This window comes from Hypoxylon fragiforme, assembly GCF_022984875.1.
Source record: "Hypoxylon fragiforme strain CBS 206.31 chromosome Unknown GGS25scaffold_2, whole genome shotgun sequence".
Taxonomy (NCBI): Eukaryota; Fungi; Ascomycota; class Sordariomycetes; order Xylariales; family Hypoxylaceae; genus Hypoxylon; species Hypoxylon fragiforme.
Genome location: NW_026054757.1, coordinates 3858788 through 3871917, shown reverse-complemented (window position 1 = coordinate 3871917; position 13130 = coordinate 3858788). Strand labels below are relative to the sequence as shown.

The window sequence follows — 13130 nt, the reverse complement described above, 5'->3', positions numbered from 1 at the left end:
CTGCTGGAATGGGTAACTACTTCGTACTGTAATGAACATTAACTAGAACTGGGTCATCGTCTAAACTTGGCATCCCTTAGAAATGCGATGTTTCTACAACACGCCCTTCAGCTTCTGATATCCACTCGCGCCCACACATCCCATTCCCTGCATACCATTGAGAGATATAACTATTTGTTATTCACATGGCTACATTCTTGGAAAGAAAAACTTTACTTGGGTTAGAGTGGCGTCATCCTATGCGAATAGTGCTGTCGTTCTTCCGCTCTGGAAGGCTGGCTTGGTAAGGTATGCTGCTATAACAGATTCTGGGTTCTTAGACAACAAGTCGTAGCAGCGTAAACATACATAACAGCATGACAACGAGATATCGTTGTCGTCAACAGCAAACTTAAATTATTGTCTCAGTCTTGTTGATGAAGAAAGGGGGAAATGCTACACAACGCCTTGTCCAGTCCCTGTCCTGCGATGAATATAAGAGGACTGCCCAGTCCCCTCTGATTTGAGATATTATTATGTGCAGCATAAAGATTATACTCAGTTTCCCAATGAATTGAAGATATTCAAAGATATAACACACTTCCTTTACTATAATCACTTATTATACTTCATCTACACCTGCACTATGCAGATCACCAAATCCTTCTTAGCAGCCGTCCTGCTCTTCAACGCCAATGCCCTCGCTACCCCGACCGCTGCCACCGATGCCGTGGCACCAGTAGGAGAGCGTTCTCCCATTGAGGTAAATACTATCTTCTCCTACAAAATTTACCCTCCCCACGTTCATTCAACTTACATGTGCATAATCGCTGACCAAACCTGTTTAGGAGGGCAAGCACGAGCACTCCAAGGCCAAGGAAGGGTACTACCACGACCACCACTACCACCAGGACGAGGAGAAGAAGAAAGACGTCAAGGAGAAGGAGAAGCACCGGGAGAAGGGCAGCAAGAAGATGGCTGCCCGGGACGACGACCACTGGCATGACCACCACCACAACAACCATGGCGACGAAGGCTACGGCGGCTGGGACGGCTATGACGGTCATGACGGCTATGGTGAGGGCTGGGGTGGCTGGGGCAAGAGGGAAGAGCACCACCGCAACCACGAGGGTGGGGGAGAGGGGGAGCGGGGAGGATACGGTGAGGGTCGGGGCGGCTGGGGCAAGAGAGATGAACAGCACGGAGGTGAACGGGGAGGATATGGCGAGGGTGGCCGAGGGGGATATGGCGAGGGTGGACGAGGAGGTTATGGTGAGGGCGGACGAGGAGGATATGGTGAGGGTTGGGGTGGTTGGGGTAAGAGAGATGAATTCCATGAAAGCGAGGATGCACGTCATGGTGGGTGATTTTACTACCACCGGCACATCGGGCTATCTCGACCAAATCACGATAATTTTAACGGCAATGCCAATGCCAATGTTGGATAAGGCTTGTTCAAGGAAGGGTTAGGGACTAGACATGACCTTGAATTTATTTTACCCCCTTTCATATGCCTACATGCCTACATCGGTACTATTTTAGGCACCTCGCACTTATATCCGCAACTATCTGAATCCATGTCTCAATTATACGTATTCGAATCACCAAATTTTATATTTATATTTTCCCCTTTGAAAGTAAATAATCATTTCATTTATACGTAGGTACTTGTCTAGGTATAAGTAATGCTACTCCTATAACCTGCGGCTACCTAAACTTCAAGTTGTAACTACCCACATAATCGTCCAGGGCTGAAATAATAAAATCCAGTCTTAGTAAGGTTCCCACTAACCAAAGTTGTCTAAATAACCAATATTGAACGTCTAATTAAGCATTCTACAACGTCGAAGTAACGCTACCTCACGTTAGTAAGTATTGTACATAAATACACGCAGATTAGGCAGTCACGCATGAGGTTACACTAGATCTAAGGCTAGATACATACATAAGGTGTGTCCACTATAAGATCGAAGGAAGGAAGGAAGGAAAAGAAAAAGGCATTTATCCAAAGCACGTGATAGCCGGAAAGTCATACGAACTAGGTAGGTAACCTGCAACCTAGCAAACTCTCTCCAGCTTTTCTCAACTTTGCACCACCCACATCCATCAATGATCACGGTAAAGGACAAATAAGACAAGACAATTGTACATGCGACACGAAATGCACTGTCAATAATAACACCAACATTTCTCTAAAACACCCCTCACCTCCTATCCGCCACCGATTAAGGGCTGGGCTGTCTTTTCATAGTAATTATTCATCTTCCCTGGGAAGGAAGCCAAGGAGCATCGAAAGAGAAAGAAACTTGAAATCACCGCTCAGCCAATCGATTTATATCATACTAGTTTACAGACATCATCACCATGTCAACCACCAGAAGAAGAAGAGGGGCACAGAAAGAATTTGAGGCTGTAGAGGAAAAAGCACCTGAATCTCCAATAGCGCCGGACTCTCTGATCCGCCCCGATGACTCGCGGCGGTACTGGTCCGGGATTGATGCCGACGTCAACGGCATGCTAGGCGGGTACCCGGGCGTCTCGCGCATCGACCTACTGGGCTCTAAGGGCTTCCTGTCTAAGATCGGGCTCGGCCGCAAACAGCAGGGTGTCAAGACCATCAACGCGGCTTTGGAGGGCGGCGCTGGGTAAGTGGTTTTACTTTTTTTTTTCTTTTTTTTTTTTGTTACTTCTCCTTCTACTTCCACCCCTCGGGTCATTCGTTGTGATTATTATGTCGTGTTACCTCGCGTACCTACCTACATCACCTACATCACCTACATCACCTACATCTAAACGAATTTCCTACCTACATATGTACATGTTCCCATCTAACCAACCCCCCGATTTCCCCTCATTTATTTCAATCTTTCTTTCCTTCGTCGTTTCATGTATAGCATTTTTCTGGAATATAGTACAATGTGCCTAACTCACTCCGATGCACACCTACCCCATCTATCCACTCTTGCATGCATGAAATAAATATCTAGGATATAATGGAAGGAAAAATACAAGATCAGGAGATGCAGCTCACATCTCACATGCATGCATGCATGTAAATCACATAACACATAACATAAGCGCTCAAACTAAAACAACCTCCTCCTTTTCTTTTTCGGGAGGGGTTCGCAGAATCGGACGCATCACCCAAGGTCTACTCCTAGACATCGCAGAGACAGTCGACGTGGTCGAGCCCATCGCCAAGTTTACCGCCGCGCTTGAGGGTCGCCCGGGCGTCGGCCAGATCTACAATGTCGGCCTTGAAGAATGGCGGCCCGATCCAACAACCACGTACGACCTGGTCTGGAACCAGTGGTGTCTTGGCCATCTGACTGACCACCAGCTTGAGGCGTATCTACGGCGATGCAGCGCCGCGCTGAGTGTCGACGATGACGGACAGGCGAAGGGCGTCATCGTTGTGAAGGAGAACCTGAGTACGTCCGAAGAAGACTTATTCGATGAAATCGATAGCAGTGTTACGCGGTGAGTTTTTATGGCCTCCTCTCTCTTTTTCTTTCTCTCTCACACACACACTCCTTCTCTTTTATCTTTCCACCCCCGATGATGGGTGGCCTTAGCTGACAAGACCGGCCACGTTATATCCACGTAGACTGGATGAAACATTTAGACGAATCTTCGAAGAGGCCGGACTGCGTATCATCCGCACGGAGCTGCAGCATGGGTTCCCCCATGAGCTATATCCCGTGCGCATGTATGCACTGAAGCCCAAGGCGACTTGATTCGTTCATGAAGGGGCTAAAAAGAAAAAATAAAGAAGAAAAAAAAGGAAAATTGCACAAATTCATACTTACCTAGTAGTACCTAGTAATACTGTGCTTTTGACACTCCGTATCATGACATCTATAACCATTTAGGTTAGGTAGGTAGGTACCTAAGTAGGCATATAATCTAGTGCTCTAGCTCATGTAAACCTCGTAAATACCTGCCTGCCTGCCTACCTGCCTACCCTACCCTACCTAATCCTTCTTTCTTGCCTACCTATCTACCAATAGGTGCCCAGGTAAGTGTTTCCCATCCCCTATACCTACCTAGTGCCTACCTTAGGTACCGAAGTAGATAGGTATCTATTTCCAAGCATCCCGGGCCCTCGTCCACCACAACCACAAGCCACAAGCCACCACCAGCCCACCAAAACCATCCATGAAACCATAACTCAGTCCAACCCTCCCTCCCTCACGAGCCCCCCAACTTGAACAAAAACGGCTCGAGCCCCTTAACCCCAACATCGACCCTGAACAAGGCGCCCCCCATCCGCACCTCCTCCTCCGTCCCCTCCCCCTCCTCCATCGCCGCCGTCGTGATGAGCAGCTCCGTGCCCACGAACTGCGTGCACGTGACGTTCCTCGTCGGCAGCCTGATCTCGCCCACGACCTGTCCGCGGGGGGAGATCTTGAGGACGCGGCCCTCGCCGTAGACGGCCTGCCAGAGGTAGCCGTCGACGTCGACGCGGCAGCCGTCGGGCTCGCCGGGGCCGGGGTGGTGGTAGAGGACTGTTGGCGACGAGGAGGAGGAGGTGGTGGTGGTGTCGACGTGTCCGGTGCGCGGGTCGTAGGGGAAGGCGAGGATCTGGCGCTCGGTCGAGTTGGTGAAGTAGAGGGTTGTGCGGTCGGGCGACCAGCTCACCGAGTTGGGGATCGTGACGGGGTGCTGCTTGCACACGCCGGGGCGGGCGCCGTCGAAGAGGAAGAGGGAGCCTGGGGGGCTTTTTGGTAAGTGGATCCTCTTGTCTTTTTTTTGGGGGGTCGGGTTGGCCCAGATAAGACAAGGGGTAAGGTATTGTACATAAGGTTAAGATATGTGGTATAGGGTGTAACTAGGGTATAGGAGATAGGAGATGGGGTATAGTGAGTGATGCAAGTACCCTAGGTAGAGTATGGAGTATAGATACTGGGAAGATGACGTATAACTAACTATACGCTACGGCGTAGCGCTGAGTTGAATATTCCTACATGGAGGGAGTCATAAGACCATGGGATTTTTTTTAGACGTCTCCCATGTCTTTCTCTACCCCCCCCTCCCCCATGTACCTAATTCAGCGGCATAGCGTGCTTACAACCAGCGCACGGCATGTAGTTATAGGTATGAAAGGGCTAGGACCAATCATCCGTCTCCCCATTGCCCTGGTCATTGACATGGCACTAGCCATGTGTGCGCTGCCGGAGGCATGCCCGGCGCCGTCTCCATGATAAGAGGTTTGTGGATTTCTGCCATACAGAGCTGACAGAAAAAAAAGCGAGGGAGTAAAAGAAGAAGAAGAAGAAAAAAGGATCCCCTTGACGAGTACAGAACTTTGGTTTTCTCTCTCTCTCTCTCTTAGCCCTCATCCTGCCTCCTCTTATTCCAAGGAATAATCCGTTGTCATGCAGGGTATACTGCCCTATATAAGAATGATATCCCAGGAAAGAAAAAGCAGCAAGGGCCAGGGGGGGGGAGACAAAATAAAGAAACCCTATATTCCAGAGAGCACATATGCGAAATAAGGACAGCGATATGTGGCCAAATATCCACTTCCAACGATTTTTTTTTGGCGTGCTTGCTTGCTTGTCCTTTCGCGACTGGCTGGCTGGCTGGCTGGCAACAAGTAAACCCTGACGATAAGGGGGAGGGTTTTAAAGAATGGGGAAATAACTATTGAATGAATGAAAGCAAAAACAAGGAAAAAAACCAGAAAAGAAAAAAACAAGGGGAGGGGGAGGAGGGGGCAATGAAGGAATTATAGATAGTTATAATATAGGATAGGGAAGAGCGAGGTATGAGGTAGGGATAGCAAATCTAGGTACCAATAATAGACGACGATAACTATAATGATCATGGAGTAGGGAGATATAGGTACCATATGTAGGATAGAATATCCTGGCCCGAGTGTGGAACTGAACTCGGACACCAAAAGAAAAAAAAAAAAAAAAAAAAAAAGAACCCTTACCTTCGGGCTGCAAGTCAAGACCGATATCGGTCATTGTCCCGAGCCAAAAACGGCCATGAGGATCGACGGCGCCGTCATTGCTGCGCAGACGCTCGTTGTCGGCGGCGGCGGCTCCGCTGAAGCGGGCGACGTACTGGTAGGTGCCGGCGCGGCGGTCGAGGACGGCGATGCCGTACTTGGCGCCGATGAGGAAGCGCTCGCTAGGGTCGACGCCGTCGATGTCGGCGGTGACGGTGACGGGCGTGTCGAGCTGGATGGTCTCGACGTCGGACGCGGACGCGGGGTCCGGCGCAGGGTTGCTCAGGTCCTTGACGACGTGCACCCGCCGCTTCTTGATGTCCACGAACCGCAGGCTGTGCGTCGCCGCCTCGTAGTACGGCCCCTCGCCTAGCCCGCAGTGCAGGTGCAGGTACGGCGACGTGACGTGCCACTGCTGGAACTCTGGCTTGGCCTCGACGTCGGACATCTTTGCGGTCTTTCTTTCGTAAGTAGGTACTTAACTACCTAATAAAAGGGATAGATGTGAAGATGTTTCGCCCGGATTACATAGGGTTATCCGCCAATATTGGATTGTTTCCAGTCGCTAGGTAATAGGTACGGAGCTCCTAGGTAGGTAGGTAGGTAGGTAGGTAAGTTAGGTGCCAAGTATGATGTTGGCTAGGCTGCGCGTTGCTTCCTTTCCAGGCGGGATTTTGAGCCTCGGGATCTAAACTCTGTAGGAACTAGTTTCTTTCGATATGAGCTTTTGCTCGTGCCGAATCGGTTGAGGCTACAGAGCGGGTACTCGGGTTCGGGATCGGTCGCCTCAACTAAACTCTTAGTCTCCCCTTTTCAATGTAGGTACGAAAAGACTAGTCCACCTAGTCTAAATGGCCCGGGTGGATTTATTTATTTTACGCCTCGTTCCTATTTGAGGATGAGGCGGACGATAAGAATTGGGGAGAGGAAAAAGGATAGCTACCAATTTGGTTTTTTTTTTCTCTTTTTAATTAGGTCAGAAAAGCTTTAGACGCCATTCCGAATTTTACGGAACCCGGGCCTGGAAGCCGAGGAAATATACTACCTGCTAAGTATGCAGTCCTAGTCTTTCGTCTAATCGTGGTTTGGCCTGAACCTGCAAGCACGAATTTGACGTGTTTTCCCGTCAAACCTTGCTGTTGCCGTGTTGTCTCATGGCGGTTATTTCTTTTCGGCGCATCCCTTCCTGTCGCTTGACGGATAGGTATGGCCCGTGTCGAATGCGACGATATACTTGAAAAAGGAAGAAGAAAAAGCAAAGAGCACTCTTATCCAAGCACCTACTTACCTACCTACCTACCTACCTGGGTCGGTTAAGACATAATAATTTACTCGTAGATCATTACCTACCTACTATCATGTATGTAGGTATTCAGTAGGTACCTATCGGATAGAAAGCTGATATCTTTGTACGATGGAAGGGCGGACATGAAAAGAAAAAACTAACCTAGATAGTTATTTACCGCCTGGTCTTAACCGGGGGGCTTTTTATGTTTTGATGCCCCTGCTTTATAGCGACAGTAGTCGCCGACCCGGTAGCATATCCGGTAATAAGGGGGTTTTGCAGTGGGTAATAAACAAGTAAACAAATAAACAAAGTCGGCGTAGAGCTAGCTTAAGCTTTATCTGTGTGGCTTTGGTGATGCGATAGATAAAAATGAAACTAGATTTGTGTAAAAAGGGCGACATTTTTTGGGTTGGTGACCGCTTGTTGCGAATCGCGTGGATCCACGACAGCAAGGTCGCGTGGACGATGCTACTTGGTTGCGGACATAGAATGCGACTTGGGAGGTTGGGAGGGGAACGGATCATGGATGCGGATGGAAAAGTAGGAAAGGTACCTAGGTATGTAGGCTTTCAAACGTGTCGGTGTAGGCATCGTTAATGGTCGGATTTCCCTTTGCGGTGATCTCTACTGTTGCACTCTACTAGGCTCGCTCACGACAGCTTCATGTGCATGCAATGCCTAGTACCATAGTATGTACCCCATCAAGAAGCCTACAGGCGGCTGAAGTCTTTTTCTGCCGCGTACCTAGGCAATAACTACATGGTAGCTTTGGCCTTGTTGACCTCGTTGGCGGACACAATGGATCTGAGCCAAGAAAAAAGATAGCTGAACTGGCAAAGTTGACTCGTGGATATCGTGCCGTTCCGCGGTCATGTAAGCCAACCAAACTGACGAACCACATGATCACTGAAGGATGCGGGTAAGTCTTCCAGAATCGAGTTCCACATCTGGAAGAAGAAAAAGCAAAGCAGAGACAAGCAGAAACACTGTAGATTAGGAAGCTCAGAGTAAGAAATGACGCGTGAGGATACTCCACTCGGCTCCTGCGCGGTACATGTGGCGATGGTTGGCTACTAGGTGCATACCAGCCATACCTACCTACCTATTTAGGTACCTAGCTAGGGGATATAGGCAGTTGGCTGTACTATGGTAGCCATTGGTAGGTAGGCCACCAAATCCTTGTCAAGTTGTTGAAGGGGGGGACCCGGTGATTAATCGATGATGTCTCTGAGTTCGTAACAATAACTAGCTCCATCTTCCAGTTTGAATATAGCAGATCCCCGTGCGCACCCAGATAGGTACCTACACTACCTAGTACCTAAAAACCTACCTAGGTCGGTACCTTTCTGGTAGGTACACATAACATGTTCGGTAGCGATTGTCTTTGGCAATCTACCTGTCTCTGCATTGGCTGCTGATGGCGATGGATACAGTGACGATATTATCCATATGGATGGGTTCATGTACTCCGAACGGTACGGATCAGCTTGTGCAACTTGTAGGGGTGCCACGGGGGGGATTTTGGCATGGCAGCCATGTGTCGACAAGACATGAAGATGCGGAATCGTCACTGATGCTGGTGCTGCGTAGCACAATACCGTCATAACTGCTTGCATACTTTAAAAGCCCCGTAAGAGGCAGTCCGGCTGTAGTGAGTACCTAGGATTGGCTGCTCACCGCTGATGCCAATATCACCTAAGAACAGCGATCATCTAGAGTTTCATGGCGTTTATACAGTAGTACTGTCGACCGGTGAGCCTGACGAAACTGGGACTCCAATCCTTGAAGAGTTGCGTGGAACAAGTGTTAAAAGTGACAGGTCGTTTTTTGGTGTTGTATATGTAGCGAGGTTGGTCATGAAGCCATTTGCTATTTCATAGCGGGAGCCGTGCTGTACATACTGTACATGTTGTTTTAATCCCTGTTCCCCGAGCTTGCAGCTGCAGTCAATCCTTATTAGCTGCAGCAGTGCTCTGCATGCCGTACATGATACTAGGTTGCTGGGAAGGTCTTCCAGAATCTGAGAATCTCCAAGGGAGACACGGCCCCCCATCTCCTCAATTCAATCTCCAGATCCAGATACGGAGTACTCGGCAGAAGGGGGGGGGGACCAGTCCAGACTGCTGGGTAACTTACTATGGTACATACTACCTACCTAACTATGTACATTGTAGATGGATCATGGGTGACCTGGGATGGCAAGGATGACTAGGTAGGATGATGGCCCGGGACGTCTTTGCTTTTGAATTCTCAACAAGCGAGGCGCATGCCGCGCTATTTATTATTCTTGTATGAGCGCCTATGTAGAACTTCTGTCAGTGAATAATAGCACTGAATACTAGGAAGGTAGGTACCTACATACCTAGTATATTGTAGTAGTACACAACGGTCAACCCCAAAACCCCTACTAACATTGGCTTCTCATCCCGAAGACACGGGGATGCGAAGCCACTGCTAGAATATACTTGCACTGTGTATATACAGTACTAGGTAACTAGCTCATAATGCTAGGCACCTATGTACATGTATGTACATGTAGTACCGGTGAGAATCTCTCACATCTCAACATACATAGACGCCGTAGATTCTTTTGTAACCTGTCTTCATTAGTCTAATACTTCTATCAATATATGTCTGAAGCGTGATCAGCTAATCGCAAATGGCATCGTATAACAGGTCAGAATTATTCATCATCGACGGGAATTCGCAATATCCAATGCAATCTTACATAGTACTAGGTATTAGACCTATTAACAGGGGCGCGAAAATAAGTTTGTTGACTTATTTGGTACTGGACTGCCATGACTACCATGAGTCCATGACTACCATGACTACCATGTGTAATCAAAGCCAACAAGCTTGGGTTTGATTAAATAAAACAATGACGCTATTCCAGGCTGTCAGGCCGAAAATGGGTCTGTCATGATCTGCGGGCAAACCCCTAGTGAGCACTACCGTACGCGCCGTACGCGTGATTTTGGGTAATAACGGCTACTACCTTGAGAAACGTCTCGACTCGAGCAAAAAATCGTTGAAGATAGGGCAGAATGACGTGTAAGCGAGGTATTCTTTGCAGAAGCCAACGCAATGTGACAAGATACGTAGCCTGGTCAGTGGTGACGGAACATGGAAATTATCTCATTCCATAATGCTTCGTTCCTTGTTCCTGCATTGAATAGGACTGGTCATTATATTCTCCGACTGCGAGAGATCCAGGGGAAGACATATTAAAAGCAAATTAGGACTAGGGACAAGGTTAATTCGAAATAATTCGAAATAATGGTAGATTACCATCTTTGTTCTTTACTGTTCTTCTCGTAAGGCTTTTCTTTTTATTAATTCCTTCGACAAGTACTGTAACCTAGTACCTTGTTCATTGTCATCGTCGGAAACATTTGGAACTATCTTGTATTTCCACGATGTGATTGATCAATGGCAAATTTTGTTTTGAGATGTGAGAGAATGCAAATGCAACGTATGAATCGATTAAGCAGCAAGAGAGATCGACCGTCACGGACGTGTGACGGCATGAAATTAAGATATTAAGATGTCGTACCTAGATTTGTCTTGTCTACTACCTCGGTAGGTAGTGGTCCTTTTGGTCGTTTCGTCGTATTCCGTAACGGCTATTGACGAAAATCGGGCGCCACGTTGCCACGAGGTTTCAAAACACTCTGTCTCTCATGGAATATTCGATTCATTCGATTTGGAATTCCAACCCAAAAGCCACCCAGCCCGAAGTGGACTATACCAGACAAGGTTTAGAGTGTGGCTTTCTATCCAGGCTGCCGGGTTGGCAGCAAAGAAGGGGAGATCCTTGCGCTGATGGGTCTCTAAACAGAATGCCGTAATCTCGCGCAAGAGAACTGTACAAGGTAAGTATGTGGTGCGTTCCCTGGTCGCATAGAGGGCCGCAGGGTGCCAGGGACGAAGGTACCCTACGTGGTGTGCACCACACATGTCGACCGGGACCAGATAATGGTCTGGTCTCATCACACGACGAGCAACATGAACCATCGCATGGTGATTGCAGAACTCACAGGTTCCCGTACATCATAGATGGCCTAGCACCTACATGACACATATGCATGGGCCAAAATGCCGTAGCCCGCGAGCCCGAGTTCCGGAATACGCACCATGCAGGGTGCGCGCTTATGTACCTGTCCTGCCAGTAAGAGTACGTACTAATATATGTATGTACATAGTACGTCTTTCATTACATTCCATTCCTTCTAAAATGATGCTTTTGCGGATCCGGCTGGCCATCAAGATGCCAAGAGAAACCCCTGGCATGAGCGCTTACCTAGTGAAATATGACAATAAACTTCCTCTCCCTTGCCGGCCGGCTTTACCGTGAAAGCTAGACGAGATAAGTTCGAGCAGCCAGGGAGGTGCCGTGTTGGGCGACTATTGAGATGCAGCAACGACAACCTGGAAGCTGGGTGATCTCATGTCGAAAGAGCGATGTGACGCTCCGAATTTATGAGCTGTTGCAAGTCACGCAGCTCATTCGCATTGTGTTGTCAACACGGAGGTGCCCCCATTGCGTTACGCGCCTTTAGAGCGTTTGAGCCCATGGCTGATTAGTGTACACTACATACATATTTAGTACAGTATCGCAATGTGCATGTCTCGTCATGCATTACGCCCCGCAAATGACAGACTACACTAACGAGCCGCGGTACCTAGCTGTCTGCGTGTGTCGGCGATCCTTCTGCGGACTGTTGGTCATGCTGACATGGCTGGCATGGTGGCTTTTTTGTCATTACATAGTATTACTGAGACATGGTTCTGGTGGTTGGGCTCAAATCGACCGGGCCGCACGTTGGCACCTGAAGGCTTCATAGCTTTTGATCTACCTGCTAGGTAGATAGGTAGGCAGGTAGAGGTACTGTGCTTCATGTAGGTAGATAGGTAGGCTAGCTATGTAGTAGTAGGCCATGTAGGTTGGAAGGGGGTTGTGAAGGGGGAGGGGGGAAAGCGAAGGAGAGGGAGAAAAAAAAAAGATGGGTTGGGAACAATTGCATGTAGGTCAGCGGCGGAGAGTTGTCAATGTAGCAAAATTCGAGGCTTGGGAGGATCAATGCAAGAATTCTAGTCCCTAGATATTTTCTACGCTAGGGACAATACATACCTATAGTACCTACCTCCTATGTATTGTAGCAATAATTGTACTGTATGTAGGGCAGTCTAGCGTACCTACCTTACCTTAACCCTTAATAGCTTAATTGCATTGTGTACTACTGGATACTACTAGGTACTATAAAATACAATGTACAATACAATACAATGTAGTAACCTACACATGTAGGACCGTAGGTAGGTGCAGTGTGCTTTATTATGTGTATACCCGAATACATACCTACATAGGGGTACAGTAGTACTAGTACATACGTACTTGCCTTATATGTATAAGACTGGAGATGTACAACACCATAGCTAATGGACGAATAAGGTTGACAGTGCCCAGACGTTTCTGTCTTAGCTGCTGTACGAGTACAAATATCCACGTGTACCCATGGGTGCATACGAAGTCAATAGTACATTACGTATTCCCGCATTGTGGTAAGGTTCGGCTGACATACATACGGTACTAGGTAGGTGCTCTCCTAGCCATTGAAAGGTCGGGTTGGCTAGTTGGCTAGGTAGGAAGACAGGACGGTTGATGGAGGGTCCTTCCCGCTTTCCGCGGTCGTGGACTAGCCAGAACATCGAGGAAGCTGCGAGGACATCGCTGGTGCGGTGGATTCACGCTAGTAGCGTATTTTGTATGCCGCTATTGCTCTACCCTCGTCCCTGTCAACCCTGCTGCCCTGTTTCCCTGCTTCCTTGTTCCCTACCTTACTCCTTATTACGCTAGTACATATCCATGGATGTACCTAGTATTGATCTATGTACTATGTG

At 48.2% G+C, this 13130-nt stretch overlaps 3 protein-coding genes across 3 annotated transcripts; 2 read left to right on the top strand and 1 right to left on the bottom strand.

Moving 5' to 3' along the window:
- Nucleotides 1-625: 625 nt before the first annotated feature.
- On the top strand, nucleotides 626-1430 carry GGS25DRAFT_529504 (uncharacterized protein; the record flags this gene model as incomplete). The annotated part of the gene is made up of 2 exons (XM_049265290.1): nucleotides 626-742; nucleotides 828-1430. 2 exons carry the CDS (start codon nucleotides 626-628, stop codon nucleotides 1344-1346), a joined length of 636 nt encoding a protein of 211 aa, XP_049120628.1. The 3' UTR covers nucleotides 1347-1430.
- A 563-nt stretch (nucleotides 1431-1993) lies between these two features.
- On the top strand, nucleotides 1994-4149 carry GGS25DRAFT_148654 (alpha-N-methyltransferase NTM1). Its single transcript, XM_049256375.1, has 4 exons — nucleotides 1994-2624; nucleotides 3109-3459; nucleotides 3587-3997; nucleotides 4054-4149. The coding sequence occupies exons 1-3, from the start codon at nucleotides 2344-2346 to the stop codon at nucleotides 3714-3716; spliced, it is 762 nt and encodes a 253-aa protein (XP_049120627.1). The 5' UTR covers nucleotides 1994-2343; the 3' UTR covers nucleotides 3717-3997; nucleotides 4054-4149.
- Nucleotides 3817-6948, bottom strand: GGS25DRAFT_148705 (uncharacterized protein). The gene is made up of 3 exons (XM_049256376.1): nucleotides 6882-6948; nucleotides 5921-6724; nucleotides 3817-4691 (listed from the first exon to the last, which is right to left on the bottom strand). The coding sequence occupies exons 2-3, from the start codon at nucleotides 6384-6386 to the stop codon at nucleotides 4171-4173; spliced, it is 987 nt and encodes a 328-aa protein (XP_049120626.1). The 5' UTR covers nucleotides 6387-6724; nucleotides 6882-6948; the 3' UTR covers nucleotides 3817-4170.
- Nucleotides 6949-13130: the final 6182 nt, after the last annotated feature.

Bases quoted from the DNA above. Each gene is read 5' to 3' on its own strand.
- GGS25DRAFT_148654 (XM_049256375.1), top strand. From the start codon at position 2,344: ATGTCAACCACCAGAAGAAGAAGAGGGGCACAGAAAGAATTTGAGGCT. The intron at 2,625-3,108 runs GTAAGTGGTTTT...AGGGGTTCGCAG, and splicing joins GCTTTGGAGGGCGGCGCTGG to AATCGGACGCATCACCCAAG. The intron at 3,460-3,586 runs GTGAGTTTTTAT...ATATCCACGTAG, and splicing joins ATCGATAGCAGTGTTACGCG to ACTGGATGAAACATTTAGAC.
- GGS25DRAFT_148705 (XM_049256376.1), bottom strand. From the start codon at position 6,386: ATGTCCGACGTCGAGGCCAAGCCAGAGTTCCAGCAGTGGCACGTCACG. The intron at 4,692-5,920 runs GTAAGGGTTCTT...AAAGCCCCCCAG, and splicing joins TCTTGACTTGCAGCCCGAAG to GCTCCCTCTTCCTCTTCGAC.